Below are 19,911 nucleotides of genomic sequence, written 5' to 3'. Positions count from 1 at the left end.
GGTTCAGGGGGTGATTTGAAACAACTGTTTCCTTAGCGAAATTGTTGTCCGAGGCTTCGTTGAGGAGATATTAACGGAAAACACTGACCAATCAGAGCGCGCGTATACTGTTGGAGCGGCCGCGATAGCGATGGCTACGCGCTTGCGGCCGCGCTTGCACGCGAACAAGTGACTCGACGTGCATCGAAGGATATTGACGCGGTCGCTCAGCGCGTAGCCTTCGCTACCGCGGCCGCTCCAACGGTCTACGCGCGCTCTGATTGGTCGGGTTTTTTTTTATTAATATCTACTTAACGAAGCCCCATCCGACATTTTTGCAAAAGAAAAAGTTGTTTCAAATCACCTCCCGGACCACCCCTTTCAAGGACCTCCAACATTTTTGGGACACCCTGTATATATCATTGTATAATTAAATATATATGTACTTGTATATATAAATATATTTCATCAAATATATAATCATTGTATAATAAAATATACGTGTATATATAAATATATACATAATATAATAGGATTGTATCAAATCGTATTATTCTACGATATACAAAAATATACAATCTAAAGCAATTTTTATCTATACATCGATTTTAACATACAAATATGTCGCCTCACTTTAATACGGTATATTTTTCATTCTAAAAGATATCGTGACTGTAAGTAATAGTAACTTTGATATAAGAGGAAATATATACATATGTGTAAATATCCCTCAAGTTAAATGAAATCAAAATTACTTAAGTTGTATGGTGTATACAGGATGCGTTACAGTCAGTTCCGAGAGTTTGACAAAAAAGTCAGTACAAAAGTTAATCAGTATTTAATCACCAAGAAATATTGATTTGAAGGATAGCACACGAAAATTTTCCTTAACCAAAAGTAAAGTTACGATCCTTTTAAATGGAATCATGTATTTTTAATTTGATAGTTATTTAGACGCCATCGATGCGATTTCAATGATTCCGTTATACTACAACCTTAGTGTGACTTTGGATTAAAAAGATCGTTGTGAAATCATGCTTTTCAAATGACATTTGTTAATCATGGCGAGTTATATTTGACTTAGTTAGTTATATATGACTTTTTTGCTAAAGTCAATAATCTTCCTACTAGAAATTACACAAGTGAACTGTCATGAACATGTATTTCAACGAAAACAATAAAAGAAACAATTGTAATTTGAAAAAAAGAAACAGTAGGGAAGTAGATCCAGATGTTTTTGTTCAGACATCGCAATTGGACGCGTAATCCAACAAAATAACTTTCCGCGATAAATCTTTCCCACTTCCAACAAACATCGAGTTGATGTGTTCGTCCACGAGCCTTGAATCTGATAATATAAATACTAAATTCCACAACGTAATTGTACGTTTTATTCTAAACAAATCCCATGCAACTTACGATTACACTTAACACTTGCTACTTGACACAAAATTCGCCATTCTGTACACTGATCGTTCAGACGCTGAAAATCTCCTGGAATATTCAATTCGAGACTTCTGAGGCTTTCCTCCCGTCGTACATCCTTCGCTTTCCTTATCAACGATCACCGTAACTTGTCAGAAGCCTCGACGAATGCGTTTCCATCGAACGAGCAAGCCATGCGTCGCTACATTTCCCAAACGACACGTACTCTATTTATCATACATGAAACATAAAACTCGTCATGCTGCCATGAAATAGTTTGCAAGCAGATAGGCATGCGCGGGCGTGAAGATCGTCCCAGAAATAATTGTTTCGTTGGAAACGATTTTCGCTCGGTATATCATATAATGTCATGTAATTCGTATACTCTGAAAATGGTGTTTGAGTTCGAGGAACGGGGTCGATACAGGTGGAGAGAGAAAGATAGATAGAGAGAGAGAAAAGAGAAGTTCCATGCTGTATTGAATATGCAAAAATTTGGATACTGTGCTGCGCGCAGAAAATGAACTATTCCATTTAGACGTTTCCCATCTTATTGCTTTACATAAAAGTAAATTGTACATTTTTCCAGAAATATGTCCTTGTCAAAAGTAAGTTACAATCAGAGAAATTCAATTCTGCGCGCAGGGACAAATGGCAGAGAATTAAGATTAGAACCTGTGTGTCGGGGAGTGATTATGATCCTCGACCTCGACAGAAAAAGTATAGTAATTCTTCGAAGGCATTCCACTCGGACACTTTCGACCCCTTCGTGCTCAAGATATCTTTCTCGATACTGTCCAGTTTCAGTCAATAAATGTTGTTATTAGTAGACTGCCGATTTTATGCATTTATGATATAAACTAATATAATAAACACATGCTAAATGTAACCAAAAGGTATATGCACTTATGCAAAATGAAATAACGATTTTATTATAGTAATTGTAAAACGCACATTACGTTTATTTGGTTGTATGTTTTTCATACGTCATACATGCATAAAATTCGCAGTCTAGTTATTACAATATATATAATATTAATAATAATAATTACAATATATATATACAGTGTGTATTTTCTTTGGATTATTTCGTATTATTCCTTGTAACCATATTCAGCACAAGTTTTCAGTACAATAATAAAGGAACAACTTGGATTGTACTTCAATGCGACGTAATAAGTTAAATTGCACTTTTTAACAAATTTGATTTTTGATATTTCGTTACACTTGTGACATAATTTCCTAGCATGGATTGAAAAAAAAGGACAATATTCTCTGCATGAAGGGGTCGACGAGTATTGTCGTCTAAATCGCTAGTGGAAAGTAATAATTTAAAATTTTTCTTTATTATATCTCCGTGAGAGGTTTATCAGTGGATTGGTGAAATTTTTCAAGCGAACTAAATTAGACAGGTAAATAAATTAATTAATCTCGTATCACATCGGAGTATTATCAACAGATCGACGAAATTTTCTCCATGAAAATGAATCCAAACACGATTTACACCGGACTATGTTTAATAATGCGCTATTTGAATCGTTTCTGAAAACCTTTAATTGCGCATAATTAAAAATAATTCGAATTGGGTAGTGTTTGGACTTATTTTCATCAGAATATAATTACAAATACGTAAATTTCAAAATATAATTACAAAATGATTAAGTGTAGAAATTAATTCTGTGCTTATCTGAGGTAAATTTACCATTTATTTATAAAGAAAAACCTTACAACTTTTAATCTTCCCTCAGTCACACCCACACATTCCAAGGGAGCACGTATAGTTGTAAAATGAAATTTCAGAGTAATCTTAATATTTGAATGTAACAAAATCGCAGGTGTATATTTCCATTTAAACTAGAGTGACGAATACAACAAAATAATAGAAAAATAATTTTTACAAATAGTAATTGTTAAGTACAATTGTAACCTGTTATAAGGACAGCAATAAGTAAAATTTGTGGGTTACTGAACTTTTTATTCATATATAACTTTTAATGACCATCAGGTTGAGACTTGTTTGTTAAGACTTAGAAGGCTGGTAATTTAACGTAATATAAAGGAGGGTAAATATTTTTGCTTAAATTATGGTTATAGACTATCAAATATAAAGGCACAGAATTCATTTCTATACCTAAATATAAATATTTGTATTCTTATTGGTGGACAAATATACGAATTATTGTACATAAAATCTTTCAATTAGATATTATTAAAAATAGTGAGTTAGGTCATGTCTCGACATATGTATGCTCATCAGAAGAACGTCACCAGTCTATTGATATTATTATCACAAAGTTCTAACGAAAAATATAATATTTTTCGTTTGCTCGCTACTAAACGGCTCCGAGACTTTTATCGAGGTAAAAATCCGGTCTTTTAACGAGGACTTACTGTAGAAGTACGATAGAATAAAGTTGAGAAAAGAAGTGGTACCAAGTGCAGCAGTAAAAGTTGTAGCTTACCGTACCGAAGAGAACAGTGGGGGTTAAACAAAAGCTTTTTTTAGAAACCTTTTGTCTATATTGTTGTTACTGTTGTTATTGATGTTGTACTTGTTGTTCTTACTGTTGTTCGTAGGAGCGATATAGTACTTGTTGTTGTTAATTTGTCGTTATGGTGTTGTCCATTTCGTGTTTTCATTTCTCGGTGGTTGTTCGAACGGTATTTTTCTTCTTTTGTATATATTTTTTATATTTTACTTTATTTGTTTTGTTTTAGCTTTCAGTCCGTTCACGTCGACGCTTCACTCGTTTATCGATTTTTCGTGACCACCAAAAAATTGAAAATCACTGGCTGGGACCAACTTCAGGAAGAAAGACAGGGTAATACCACCAAAAAGTACAGACAGACACATAACAATTAATTACGAGGCGAGGTAAGTGGTTGTGTGCTTTTTCTTTGCGACTGTCGTCGCGTTTCGAGTCGATTCTCTCACCGATACGCATCCGATAATTCCAACAAAAAAAAAAAAAAAAACGCCGCGTTTCTGCTCGAAAATCTTTGTACACCTTTGCTACGACCAACGTCTACAATTTTGTTCATTTCTACTCTTTTAATCGCAGACAATTCCTGTCGCAACGGAATCAAAGAATCAACGCTGCGAAGACTTCGATAAAGCAGTGTAAATGCCAGCGACTCGACGAAAGACCGAAGCTTTTTGTATCATCCTATTCCTACCAAACGATTTCCCGCAAAGCTGTGCAGTCTTCGTCGAGTGATCTTCCAGTATTTGCATGGAAAAGAAGAAAGTTCCTTCTTTAAAAGCATCTTCGTTTCTTTGAAAACACTATTTTCAGTTTTGTTTTTAATGATATGATGAATTTTTTACTTTTTATTATTCAAAGGAACTGGTGGTGTTGCTTCGTCAAACATTATATATTTTGTTTTATGAAAGTATATTTATTTATATCAATGTTTCGACTCATTGAATTTGATCTTATCTTGAAGAAAGATAACTTCACAATTTAATTGCTATATTATTGAAACCATTACACGAGACACGCGAGTGCTCTTATATGCTACTACTTCTCGCTATAACTGTGAGAGTGGTTATAATTGTATGGAAATATGTATATTACTCGTTCGCGGAAAGTTTGCATCTGAGTTGAGACGGTTATAATTCATTTAAGGCAATGTTTACCATCCTGGGAGAAGCGTGGGAGGAAATAATAATGTTGCTTGTTGTGGATAACTAAATCAGCTTTTTCAAATAACCTATTCCTAAAATACTTCTTCATAACATTAATAAATTCACGAAAATTATTTTAATTTTATTTTAATTTTAAATTCTTCAATGTTAATATGTTTCAATGATAAAACAACTGAACGTCATAATTCTTCATTGCTGCAATAGTTCATGCCAACATGTTGAAATGCTTCAATTCTAAAATACTTCAATATTCGAATATATCTGCTAATGCGTTCCAATCAAAGAATGTTTGAACCCTAAAATGCATCCTGAAATATTTTATTAAGACGATTCAATGCTACAAATCTTGAACCATGTAATGCTTTATTAAAATTCTTCATTCATAGAATGCTTCAATTTCGAAATAATTCAATTTTAAAATAGTATTTTTTTGTTAATAGTATAATATTTTGAAGTGTTTTAATCCTAAAATGTTTTATTCCTAAAATGCTGTGATGAAGCAAAAATTACTCAGATGCAAACTATACATAAAGTTTCAACACCTGACGGTTGTTCATTGAATACACAAAAAAAATTATTGTAATCCTATTACTTTTCTTCTATTTTAGAAATTTAAACATTATCCTAGTTCCTTTACGAATGCCCTCAGGGGCTGTAGCTATTGTATGTTTGATTGTAGCTACAGTACGGGTTTAGCAATCCCGAGGTACCCGAGGTATAGTTGGGCCAATGGATACTAACAGACTGCTGACGTCTCTAATGAGAGAAATATGAACAGAGCTAATGCAAAGTAATCTAAAACAAGAATTAAATGAATGTAAAGAATGAACAAATACAAGCCTGGTACACTAGGTGTTATAGTCAAGTTATACAACCTCACAGACTCATAAATAAAACTCGTTCATTCCTTTACAAATTTGGCATTATAATACAAATTTATATTTGGATCCAAACCGAGGTGTCGGAACATTGATATAAAATAAACTTCTTGTTTTTACTACTTTTACCAAAACATTCTTACGAAGATTCTAATCTTCAGATTGATGTTCCTAATAATATACTTTTGCAAGTTTTAAAGCCTAGAAATGTTACTATGAAATAGTGTTTCATGGCCGAAACGAAGTAAATCCTCTAACAGAAACCGGGAACCCCATTAGAGACTTCTATGAAATCGTCTCGGCAGCGAATGGAGAGATTCATAGTATTCCGGGCATTTACACTCTTCCTCGCGGCAAAGTCAGTCGACTGTTAATGTATGTGGTGTCGCTGTCTGTTGATCGTGTTGCTCTGGGCTCGACATCGAGCTCATGGGCTGTCGAGGATCCATGAAGCACCGAGTTCTTTATTTACTCTTTTATTTAAGATATTTGGGACTTTCATGGCTCAGGCCTTTTATTGATACTAACCGAGGCTTTCGAATGTAAGTCGCGTTCTGTGGGTAAGATACTCTGACGTGACGTCAACATTGCAGTTAGGTTTTTCAGGGTTCGAACGATACTTTGAATCATTTCAAGATAATTGTGCTTGTGTCAACTGGCTGCCAATCGCCAAGCTCATGGCAGGGTTCACTGGTTACCAATGGGGGTATAATTCCCTATAATATACAAATACATAATAAACATTCAAGAAACCTGCTTACTACAATACATCCTGAAATCCTTAATTCTTTAAATGTTTCAATTCTAAAATTGTTCGATCACAGAAAAGTTCAATCTTGATGCTTCAATTTCGAAATAATTCACTTCTAAAATTCTTCAATGTCAAATTGATTCGACGAATATCTTAACCAAAGAGCACGGCTTGTACCTGGCAGCCTCAGTTAATATCAAGCAGATTCTCTTGTTTGAGTCTCGCATGATACCGCTTACATGTGACTGTTAATTGGAACTTTAGCCAATTAAATCGATGATTCATGAATATACTACGAGCCACGAGGGATTGGGGGCTGTTCGTGGCGGATAGGGGTAGTAGAATACAGATAGCGACAGATACACCAGCAGGTACCTATTACAGGCAGACAATATGTATGTAACATCGACGGTAAGCGTCAATTTCATAAGTACTTTTCGCGAGGGAAGTATTCGTTTCCTTCCTGTTATTTATCGACGCTGAATTGCGTTTCTCTTGGACAACTTAACGACGGATTTGTTGTTGAACATTTAATTATGGGGAATTTACTGGAAAAAAGACACTGACGTTTATGAAGTTTCAATAAAAATTTCGAAACACTTCGTAACGGCTCGGTAGAATTAATTGAAAAAGTATTTCGTAAACTGTAATCAGCCGCAAGTATAGAAACAAAACTTCGATATTCTACGTGAAACATTTGCTTGGTCTGTTTAGAAAAAATGACGTCTTTTATGTCGTGACTTTCATAAGGAATTTTGAATCCGTGAGTGAGTAATAATTGTTTATATGGAAAGCTCTCTTCAAGAGAAATTGCGTACGATTTTGAATCTGATATCCAGGTGTGTGGGAGTCTTAATTATGTTTATTGAGCGGATCCTTTGAACCCCTCCAGGCAGGTTCTGTTTACAAGGGGCAAAAGGGATCATAAACAATTCCTGGAAGGAATATTCTGTATATATCTGACACCCACTCGAATGGAGGAGCCATATACCCTTTATACGAACGATTCAATGGTCAAATTACTCGTAAAGTCTTCTTTAGGAATTAATTTCAAGCAAATGGATGCAAGTCCCCACTCCTCATTTAACACATTATTAAATGTATTTTATAGACAACAAGCAAATTTGTTTAGCTATTTATACGAGCTTCACGAATGAGGATATTGAAATTTCCTTGGTGATGGTTATCAAAACACCTGTAATATTATAATCGAGTCTGTGAACAATTTTTTAGAGACTGCACTTTCCTAAGAAAAAACAAAATAGTTCTTTCTTTAAATGAAAAATAAATCTTTGCAGTATTACAGTTGCTATTGTAATCATTTTGTTCTAATATGTTAACAATGTCCAAGGAAATCATTTATATTCTTACTTTCAATAGATACAGAGGGTACGAATATTTATGGGACTGACCGTATGTATAAACGGAAGCATGTGTATTTTGGAGCTTTTTAGTTGCCTAGTCTCCTTAATGAAGAGGACAATCATTTTATCTACAGCTGACTTGTCTTTTCAGAGCGTTCTTACTCAATTGTCAGGCTAAAACTAATGTTATGACATATTTTAAATATTAACAATGTTTGGGATGTCTTTTTCCGAGACTTCATTCTCAATTAAAGCTTCCCATGTTACACTGTTCAGATGATAAAACATACAATTATTTAAATCACAATTCTTCATCTGAATCTGTAAATATTTGAATTAGCATAAACATCCGCAGTCTCAACATATTCTAGCATTTTTTTAATTTGACATGTCCTATAAGACCGAATCTAGTGTCTTTTACTGAACATCTCCTGAAGAGTGAAACAGTGTCTTTCACCATATCTTAAATATGTTTTAAATTTGTATTTTGCAAAGTACACGATAATACCACGATAATACATAATACACGATAAATTTACGTCGTTAAGAGTCCAACAGAAAAGGAAACTGGTCGAAAAATTCTTACGAAATTGCGAACACTTGCATGGGGCACGCCTTCAAAACGTCAGGTAGAAATTCTGAAGGGCTGAGGGCTATGGAGTCTGGTGATGTATAGAACAACGAGAACGGAGATGTACATATCCGTATACAGGTACGCGTACACACGTCCTACATGAAAAAAAAGGGTTGAGGAACGTAACAGAGGGAAAACAGAAGTAGAAAAACAGAGATAGATAGATAGATAGATAGAGAGAGAGGGGGGGAGGAGAGAAAGAGAGAGAGAGAGAAAGATAGAGAGAGAGATACAACAGTAATACGCAACGTCGCAGTTTTGTTGCTTTCTACCTTCAGACTCACTCACACACAAATCTCTTCCATCAGCGCGTCTACATGAATTTCACTAGACGGGAAAAGAGAAACACATTGAGTTCACACGTTAAATGATGATCAGTAAGAAATGTCGCGTTAGATCCTGAGCGAAACAGTAAATTTTTCGCGAACTCGAGAAAGATTGTCGATCGTTATTTTGTTCGCGACTGAGTCGAAACTACTCAGCCGAGGTTAACGAGGGTTAAATACCTTTTTGATGAGTCTCAAATTGTAGATTTCAACCGAATTACTTGTTAATTACCCAACTATTTCAGTTAGATAGTCAACAAGGTGGATAAGGTTAAGTAAAAATTTTGAAGTTGTAATATCGACTAGATAACGGCACGGATTTGTCAATCACGATAAAAGGAACAGCAAAGTTTTATATAATTTTCTGATCAAATGAATAGATATAGCTGAAAATGCAATTCTCTTTTTGCACGCCAAGTGCTTTGATCGGTACACTATGTGCGCCGCCATCTTGTCAAGTCTACGCAATGTCGCGTGGGACTCCAATGAAGAACTGCACTTTCAGTTGTTAATGTTCACTTAAAGGAAAAATTATATCGGTCTTTTCTGTTCCTTTTATCAAGATCTATGACTATATCACCTATATATTGCACCCACGCAAGAAAAGTGACGCAAAACGAAGAATATAAATTTTATAAGAGGCAAAAGAAAATGGAGCCCTTCGAGAACCATTTTTAAGCGTGTCACAGGTAAAGTAAATCTAAAGGAAATGATAAATCATTTAGGTTTACTTTATTTACAAGTAATTAGGTATTCATTGTGTTATGGGATTTTTTTACTCATATTGCAAACTTAGAATACTAGAAATACCGAAGTTGATCAAAGTAACGTTTCCTATGTAAAGTTCGATATTTATAGAACACAATCGACACATAGCAATAATTTTTCTATATTTCGATTTGTGTCACTTTTCTTGCAAAATGTGAATCGACATCGTTTTGTCAAAGGACTTTTAAACTTCGACACTTGAATTCCTTTATCTCGAAAACGATTGGTGAAATGTCCCTAAGACGGTGGCGTTTCTCAACCAATTCGTCGAGACCTACAATTTCAGATGGCGGCTCATCAAAGTATATCGCGTTCTCACTTCCGATTCCCTCGTAGGTGAATAAAATTTATGCGTAACGAAATGATGTCTTAGCGTTTCCCTTGACATCGTATCAGCGATTTTCGCCAGTTTTCTCGTGATCGAGAAGAACAGTCGTAATGTTATGACTCGCGCGACGCACGGTGACACTTTTGTCGACGAAAGTATCTCGAGAACGCTCGTGAAATTTCTCCGGGATTTCGGAGGAATTTCTAGAGTGCCGTGCAAGCTTATTCGGCAAGACTTCACTCGGGACGTCAACGTCCCTCGGCGTCGTGCAAACACAATTTCTTGTTCACGTGGTACTTTTCTCAGCGCGGAAATGTAGATTGACAGAGACAGTAGCCGAGAACGACTGATTCAGTCAGCAGTCTGATTCGCGTTTGTATTCGAAAATTCACTCGAGTCTCTTCGAAAGAGTCTACAATGGGTCAACAAAGCATTTGCACACTCAGTTTTTTTTTAAAGATAACTGTTTAAGAAGTAAAGAAGTATAACGAGCATAATGTACATGTTTTGGTGCTCTATTATACAATATATTGTCTTAGAAAACGAAACGTTAATAAGCGTGCAAATCCTTTCTTTACCCTTGGTATATTCAGGGAATCCCACAGATATGTAGTCATCGATTTTTATCAAAGCCAGAGTCACCTAAAAGCATTACCTAAAGTCACCTAGGTTACGCTTGTAGTGTAACGGGGCTGGAATTTTGGCAAATTTCGAAAAACATATAGCTCGACGAATTAGTCGTTCGAAATCGTGAAAAGACACATCGAACCAGATGATACAAAATATTTAGACAACGGCGGTGTCGTTAGCTTTCTCAAAATGCATCTATGCTTCTGGTTACTTACCGACAATAATGGCCAATACGATCAGCACCATGATGCCCATGATGATCATCATCTGCGAATAAAGCCGAGCGAAACGGTCAATATCGAACCGATACACCGTGCGACATTTAATGAACAAAATTCAAGTATAAGGATAGAATTAGGAACAGAAGTATAGGATACAAATAATGTATGTACAATAAACTTAATTATGTAATAAGTAAACGATATTCATTTTTTGAAATATTAGTAAAAGAATGTAGTTTGTGACATTATCGATAACATTTACTTAATACATGAATTTATTGTTCAAATCAAGGATAAAACTAAAGAAAAAATCTATGCATTTTATTCAAAGACGTGACACTGGTAGTGTTTCTTTCTTTAATATCATTTTTATAAGTCGATTTGAATATTGCAGTATCTTTCAAATAGATGCGTAATTTAAATGTAATAATAATAATTTGCCTTAATTTTTTGTGTAATAAATTAAGAAATTTTATTAAATAAGTGAAATAATTACCTCAATTTTTATGAATGAAACTATTTTTATATTCTCTTTAAGAAAGTATCAAGAATATTATGCTAAAAATTGATCAACTTGAAAGTTATGAATTTTGTTCTGAATGCCTATATAGTCGTCACACTGTTCGATATAAAGAACATAAAAATGACTGATACCAATGAAACAGATATTACCTTTAGATTTTGAAGCCAAAACTTCCTTTTCAGTTTCCCTGCTTGTTGCTCAAACTGTGACGCTCCTTGCTGTAGCGCGTCTGAAGAAAGAAATTCCAAGTCGTTAGTTCGAGTATCACCATGATACCTGGTCTAGTCTAAGCTTGTTTCAGAATAGGACTTCTAACTTTTACAGTTTTATAAAAAGATTCAATCAAAGTGTTTGCGTAAATTTTAGGTCAACGAAGTCTCTACTGAGAACAATGGAGATTTCGTTTCGAAGACTTGTAGAGACGTGCAATTGAAAAAAAAAAAAGATGTTGGTGTAAGGTTTTTTGGTTCCTTGGACATAAAATGCTACGATACTTTTATGACGAGGAACTGGAATGCGCGAGACAATGACGATGGATACACACCGAGGGCTAGAGATTTCACTGATGGCTTCCAACATCACAAGGGACTCCATTGTGTGTCTCTACGTTGAGACTACATTATCGTAATCAGTTGCACAGATGTGTAACTTGCGCGACTTCAAAAAGATCATTCGAATCTCACGAGAGTGTCAATTATCAAGAGTATTTGTTTGCGATTTTCTTATAACTTTTACTATTTCAGTCAACTATCACCCTTCATAGTAATGAAACATACAGATTGGTTCCAACATTTTATTTTGACAACTTTATGTATTGTTTTAGAATGCTTGATTGGGAGAAGATTAAAAGTTGTATGATTTTCTATTACGAATGAATTCGTTCTGCGCCTAATAAAACGGTTGTGATATTGACAATTCAAACATTTTATTAATGTAATTTAGATATATTTATAAATAGAATATTTTAAAGGTTTTGAGCAACAAGAATTATTTGTTGAGCTACAGTAAAGGAGTACCCCTTTAATTAAAGTAGACAGTGACAAAAGTCACGATATAGTCAGACCACGTGCAGGGAAGAAGGGTCGATAATGGTCAGCCTCGGAACAACTGCATCGATTCGCAAGAGTCACTGTAATTGACATCGGCGTGCACCGCTTTAATCCAGCTTTAATGCAGAAAATGAATGAAGTTACGTTTGGACGAACATGGCCGACTATTCGTGAGTTCTTCAATTTTTCGTTTCAATTGCATTTCTCGCATCGATTGAAAACCAGCGTGTATGTTTGCTTATATTTTATGCAATCTGGGGTGAAACTTGTTAAATTCTGAACGATCATTTCTTTACAGTACTAACTTAAGACATATATTTGTAACTTTTACTGACTTTGTTCATTTTTATCAATCGTCTTACACTTTATTTTGAAAATTTGATATTCAGCAATCGCGATATTTAAAATGAAAATATTAATTGAGGAGACAGAAGGTGTATTCTTTTTGTAAGAAATTTCAAAAGAATTAATTTTATGGGAAGGGATTCTTATCGGTTGGAAGGCGTTTCGTTCTAGGGTCAACCTTATTGATAAGATCTAGAACGCTTCCCAACTTAGAAGAATTCCTTTACATAAAATTAATTTCTTTTTGGGTTTTTTAAAAGAAAGATTGCACCATTTACGTCGCTAAGTCACCTCAACCTCACCATCTCACAGAGCACAGTTCAATTTATTCAATGTCATTATGAACAATTTACACATCACGTCAAATTGACACCTTCGGTAGGCAGTATTGTACGTCTCGTTGTTTAATGAAATAGAATCCTTTAACTTTTTATTCCCAACTAATTTCAATAATGTAGTCGTAATACTACGTGACAGAGATAATTTGCCATCCCTTTCTTTGTCGTAAAAGTAATATCGTACATACAGTCATTTGAAATAATTATTTCAGTATTACGAGAAGTTTAAATCATCTTCTGTAAACTTCTTTAAAATAAAATTACATGAAAGAATGCTTGTTGAACTTGTTAACCTCTTCAACGCAGACAAAGATACAATGTCTCCAATTAAATTTAACTACTAAATTATATATTATAATTTATATTAGACGTAGAAATTAATTCCGCGCCTTTACATTCGATGTATGGTTAAATAGAAATAGTATACATAAAAATATTAACTCGCAATTTTGTCTTTACAATTACATCTGCTTTCTTGAAATATGTAACTAAGATAAAATTAAAAGTTATATGTTTGTCTCGTATATAAATCAAAGTTTTCTTTATAAATAAATCGCAAGGTTATTTTAGAAAAGCACAGGATTAAGGTGTACACTTAATAAATTAAAAATCTAATATTAAAAATTTTTTAAGTACTATTCTGGACTCTACATCTAATAAATGGAAAATTTAGTATTAAAAATTGAAAAAGTTCTATAAAGGTGAATGATTAAAGTGGATCCGCTCCATTTGATCTCACCTGCCCGATCATCGAGTTCGGAGAGCTTTTGATCACGTTCCAGGACCTTCTCAACGTTCGTTTTCATGATGTCGACGACCTCGTCGACCTGCGCCTGCGTCGCCTGCAATCGTTTCTGCGAGGCGATTTGCTGAGGCGTCCTGGGACCCCCGACGATCTCACCGGAACCTGCACCTGCTGCAGCCGCATCCGCTGTTAGACCGCCCTCGGTGGCCCTGCAAGTAATGCATTTACACGATGAGTGAATTCTATAATGAAATATCCAATCTTTCCTTCGAACCTGTGTCGTATGGAATTTACAACCTTCTGACATATTTAAATTAATGTTAAGGGCGGACGCTCGTACGAAGATCAGCTATCAAAAATGATGAAAGAGGAAAGAGCAGGAAAGTAAAGATGATAGGAAGATTTAGGTTAGGGAGATTGAAATACGAAGGAAAAATAAAACGAAGTAGAAGAAAAAATTACTAAAAGAACGCAGGAAAGAAATGGATAAGATAAAACGGAAGAACACAAACTGGGGAAAACGCGAGAAAAGCTACATGCAGCATTAAGGGACAGATGGGAAGTAGAAGAAAAGACGAGGAGGGGAAAAATGTAATAGAAGAATGGAAACACGGAAATGAAAAGAACCTGCTAGAAGAAAGGAGAGGAAAGATAACAGATTCAAGATACGTAATAGAATATTTGAGATGAGTGCAGAAAGATATAGCAAAGCTTTTACACGAAGGAGGATAGACCGGGAAAGTAAAGATAGTAGCAAGATTTAAATTAGGGATTGAATGGACAGCAAGTAGATACTGGATGAAGGAGAACATGATCTGTAGAGTATGCTACAAAACTCAGGAAACAGCCTATATTAATAGGAAGGCTGGAGATGAACAAGCAAAGCTGCATCGAAAATGAACAATAGAATTTTTGGACACGAGCTTGCGTTTTCGAGAAAATGAATTTTAAAAATTCTTGGTACAGAACTTGTCGTATTTGGCAGTGATATTATTTTATTTTTGATTTGAAATGCTTTTAACAAGTTAGATCGTTAAAAAGTTGACGATGCTGTACCAGACTCCATCTTTACAGAGAATGCAAACGGTAATTCAAGTAGAAACTGCGAGTAATTGTCAGATGTATCGCCAATTTGCCATGTCTGGTCATTAGTCGTTGTTTCTACTCAGAATTACGTTTTTCCGAGAGGGGCATAGTAATCCTATTTTTTTATGGAGTTGGCTTTTAATGCATTTGGAAATCATTGTTTTACAGGACAATGTTCTCAGACATAAAAAGTATGAGTGTAACTATGCATATTTATTTCTTTTGCCTGAAAAAATTGTACCCTCATGACACAGGTACGAACTATACATAAAGTTTCAACACGGGACAATTATTCATAATACGTAAAAAAAAACTGCTATAATCCTATTATTTTCTTTGTATTTTAGAAGCTAAATTTGTCGACGTTAACATTATCCTAGTTCCTTTACGAGTGCTCTCAGGGGCTGTAGCTATGTTTGATTGTAGCTACAGTACGGGTGTAGCAATCCCGAGGTACCCGAGCTACAGGGGAGCCAGTGGGCCCCAACAGACTAGTAGCATTTTTAATATAACAATTATGAATAGAGGCAATTCAGCAAATGCAAAACAATGTACAGTAAGAATTAAATGAAATGTAACGATGTCTGATAGAAGACATGAAAAGCAATTAATAAATGTTTAATTAAGAAACATAATTAAATTAAAATAATATTTATACAGATAAACAGATTAAAAAATGTTAAAATATTTACTTGATTACGTAATATCGTCATCGAGCAATATTAAAATACAATACCTATGTTTCTGATGGGTATTCTTGAGGGTCGAATTCACAAAACAATATACTAAACCCTAAAATCTAAACTCTCCAAGCTATAAACCAAGCTATAAACTCCAAGTTAAACTTGTGAGAAATCGCGACAGAAATTTTGGAATTTCCCTGAACATCTGAACCGTTATCAATCTTGAGCGAAGGCGCGTTACAAAGCATTCTTCTCGGTGAAGTATAATCCCTGGGAAAAGGAAATTGAATAGCGAATGGCGGAAGTGCAGGCGCAGTATGGCGCAAGATGCACTCGTTGGAGGATTAAACGCGGTTAGAAATCTTGAAGTGGGCAGGCTGTGTTCTCACGAGGGGTTTAGCATGAGAGTTCGTTGAATGCGAATCCAACCTCAGGGACGATTAATTTGATCGCTTGTGTTCCTCCATTTTTCTGTCGTATGTTCCCAGACGACGCGGCGTAGAATTTCATTTTTCATCTGTGGTAAATGTCGAGAGAGACTTGTGATAATATATTCCCTTACGCGTGCATAGAAATTAGGATGGAAGGTAGGTTTCTGAACTTTTATGCTGATTGCCTTTTGATCAAAATAATGAGAAATGTAGGTTTTGGTTTTCGTTTTGGATTAAATTAATGAAAAGGCAACATGACTTCTATCGTACAGATTGTAGGAAAAAGTTGTGCAAATGTTCAAAATTGTATAATTTGTTAATTTATGACAAAATTTATAGGAGAATATGGATGTCAGAGTTTGTTGTTAAAAAAGAATATATGGCAAGTTTGAAGGCTGTATCTCGACTTGGGAGGTAATATTTCGAATTGTTATTTGGTTGTTACTAAATTAATAAAATGAATTTGATACGAAATTTGAATAAAAATGCAGAATATAGAATATTAAAAAAATGTGAATGATTGTACTCAATACAGGAAAATTGCTTTTTTAAAATTGTATTTGTTCAATGACGTATATAATCGTTCACTCTATTTTTAATGTGAATTTCCATTATTAATTATCAGTTTAAATTAATATTATCAGCAACAAGTTTTCATTTAATAAGTAAATTCAATTCTTGCACCGTTTTGCATTTTCCAATATATAAACTGTTTATTTATTTATATCACAGAAGTAACTTTACGAATAAAGCAAAAAGATATGTAGTTAAAACTGGAATTTCGTATGTTTAATATAATAATAGTGAAAATAAAAATTCGTTTCTGAGGACAGTTTTAGTAAAAATTAGATAAAATTGTTAACTTGATTAACTTAATTGTCAAATAACTAGAGGGTTGCTGTTTCTTAAACAATTTAAAAAACAATAAAATGATCATGTAAACCCCCCTTACCTTTGCATGGAGTGCAAAAAGTTTTACATTTAATAAAATGCTCAACATCGGGTATAAAACTGATCGATTTGGTGTAGTTTGCACCCATTCATAATCCATTATGAGAAACTTTCGGGCCATACTCTTCTGTACTAATACAAAATTCATATTTTATTGATCGTCATTATCGCTTTAGGGAAAGCAGCCTTAAATTGAGAGCTTTTGGAGTTTCCTTGTAACGCATTAGAGAGACAAAGAACCACAAATATAGCAATAACAATAAAATTGGCAAAATAAAATACAGGATTGGCCAAGTAAGTGTAACAAGGCATAACTTTGTTATCACTACATTTATTGAAAAATGTCAACGGAAAAAAATGAATAGTTCAAAGTGTACAATATTTGTAGAACCTTCTTTTTGTTTTTATAAGTGCAATGGTACATGTGCTATTTTTTTTAAATGGATACGCATATTTTTTTTGCTTAAATTGAATCCTTTCGCCATTCTACGTACAGCTCTATTAGAATAAAGTCCAAAAATCATTAATTCATGAGATATTTTAAACGAATGTTTGTAATGCTCGATTGCACATGCACCATTGCACTTATAAAAAAGAAACATGTTCCTACAAATATGGTGTTCTTTGAACCATACATCTTTTTCCTTTGACATTTTTCTCTAAATATACAAATAATGAAGTTATAGCTTGTTACACTTACTTGGCCCACCCTATATATATATATGCTGAATACAAATTTGTGTTCCTTCTTTAGCAGTAAAAATATAAAAGGTAGCGTAAATAACCTAAGACTTTTACACGGTACCGTATCCAAAACTGATCGCTTCTTCTCGTTTTCGAAGAATATTTGCTATTCGTTGAAAACCAGAGCAAAACCGTTGGAAGTTTAAAGGTTAAGAAGCGTGATATTTGATTCGACCTGGACGAAGATATATCATACGTAAATACGGTTGACCTTTCGCACATGGAACAACCTTTCCTGGAACAACGACGATGTTGGTTTAATTATCGTGGGAGTCTCGAGTTGACGACGTAACGCATTCTATATTACTTTCGGCGTGAATTTCAATTTCTCAGAAGCACGCACCACGCTTGTTTCAGCTTTGTTGATCTATTTGCAAATTTACGACCAACTCACTCCGATATTCGTTGTTCGCAACGATAATTTACGATCGTGGGAGGCTTCATTGTTGAAATAAATTTGTCACGCACCAGATGCATGATGAAATTATGGATAATGAATGTTGTTAATGTTTAACCACCTGTAGAGTCAACAAAGTTAGTAAACGAAACGTATTAATTAATTTACTGTTTATTAATTTATTAATGCTTGTTAATAGTATTCTATTAGAATTTGTATAATACAAATTTATACAATATGGTACTTATGGGACTGTTGATGTTTATGCAATTTCATACTTTTATTTAGACAGATAAAGAACATTACTTTAGATCACTGTACTTTTTAGAATTAAAACATGTATCATATTAATGTGAGAGAACATGTTCGAATGTTAAAATCAATTTACACATAAACATTGCTTTAATTTGTGTGTATTCCAGTAGAGCAAAAAGAATCTGTTTAAAATTCGTCCCACAAGAGGTTAAAGTACGTTTTTTCCTTTCTTGTATATTTTTATATATTTACATTTGTCATAAATGCATAACGTGTATCTTTGTATGCAGTTTATTGCTAAAAATAGAAGATATACAACCCAGTCCCATAAGCATTCGTACTAAATCGAGGAAATTTGTTTAAAAGTAATTAAAAGAGATATTATCTGAATTGGTAAAAAATAATGACAGTTATAGTGAAGTCACAAACATAGATTTAAAATTTTATATTATTAATGGTATTAAATGGGAAAAGTGAAAAGCAGTGAAATCATCGAAAACCACACCAGGAGTGTGTGTGTGTCTATATTCTTCTAACACCTGATAAATTTACCTATCTGCAATCGCCAAAAGTACACACCGAGCCTATTTGATACCTCTTATCAATACATATATTTCAAACGACCGAAACGTAAAACCTTTTATATCTCAAAACGAAGATAAACTTTTGTAATGAACGACTCATATATTGATATCCACGTTTCACCCAGCTTCCATATGAAATATTAGCAAGTATATTTCTTAACACGACATTTGAATAACAAATGCTAATTATCGTATGACTTCATTTACTAGTTTCATTCGAAAACATTTTGGGATCGGATTGATTCGACGATTGTTTTAAAGATTGCATTATTTTTGCGGAACAAAGGTACTCTACAATTAAGAGGAAATTAATAACGATTATTATGGCATAATAGACATCATAATGTGCACTTGAGAGAATTAAAAATGCAAATTATTAATAAAGGATGAACTTAGGAAGATGCTTGATGATAAATATAAATTAATAAAAATGAATTACCACCGATTGAAATTAAAAAAAGTAAAACAAAATTATACAAGAATAATGATAAATGCATTTCAAATCATGCATCTGCATGCCAAATGCAGAGTTTATGCATTTATATAAATTTGAAAAGTTTGATTAGATTATAAGTATTTCTTAAATTCGTATAATAATATTAATACATTATATTTACTTGTATTTTTGTACACTATGGGTACATAGAATACACAGTCTGATGACGAACAACTAAAAATGAAAAAACTAAGATTTCATTTAGTATCTTCTTTATTATTGTTATAGAAATGGTTTATAATGAGAACTTTACCTTGAACTATCACCCAGTAATCAATAAAGTTAATATTTTTACTAGTCAAAAGTTACCTATTTTCTTGAAAAGTTATTG

At 33.8% G+C, this 19,911-nt stretch overlaps 1 protein-coding gene across 2 annotated transcripts in view; it reads right to left on the bottom strand.

Annotated features, from left to right (window-relative positions):
- Positions 1-19,911, bottom strand: part of LOC128877019 (vesicle-associated membrane protein 2-like) — a 40,333-nt gene that overhangs the window by 14,517 nt on the left and 5,905 nt on the right. For both annotated transcript variants that reach the window (XR_008457180.1, XM_054123951.1), the window contains exons 2-4: positions 13,948-14,162; positions 11,626-11,705; positions 10,948-10,999 (exon numbers count right to left, since the gene is read on the bottom strand). Coding sequence is in view for 1 of the 2 variants with exons in the window: in XM_054123951.1 (XP_053979926.1) it covers positions 10,948-10,999; positions 11,626-11,705; positions 13,948-14,162 (347 nt within the window). In the remaining variant the exon portion in view is untranslated. The remainder of the gene's footprint in view (positions 1-10,947; positions 11,000-11,625; positions 11,706-13,947; positions 14,163-19,911) is intronic.

The sequence above is a fragment of the Hylaeus volcanicus genome, chromosome 5 (genome assembly GCF_026283585.1).
Source record: "Hylaeus volcanicus isolate JK05 chromosome 5, UHH_iyHylVolc1.0_haploid, whole genome shotgun sequence".
NCBI classification, from domain to species: domain Eukaryota; kingdom Metazoa; phylum Arthropoda; class Insecta; order Hymenoptera; family Colletidae; genus Hylaeus; species Hylaeus volcanicus.
The sequence above is the reverse complement of the archived record's forward strand: the minus strand, read 5'-3'. Positions and strand labels throughout refer to the sequence as shown.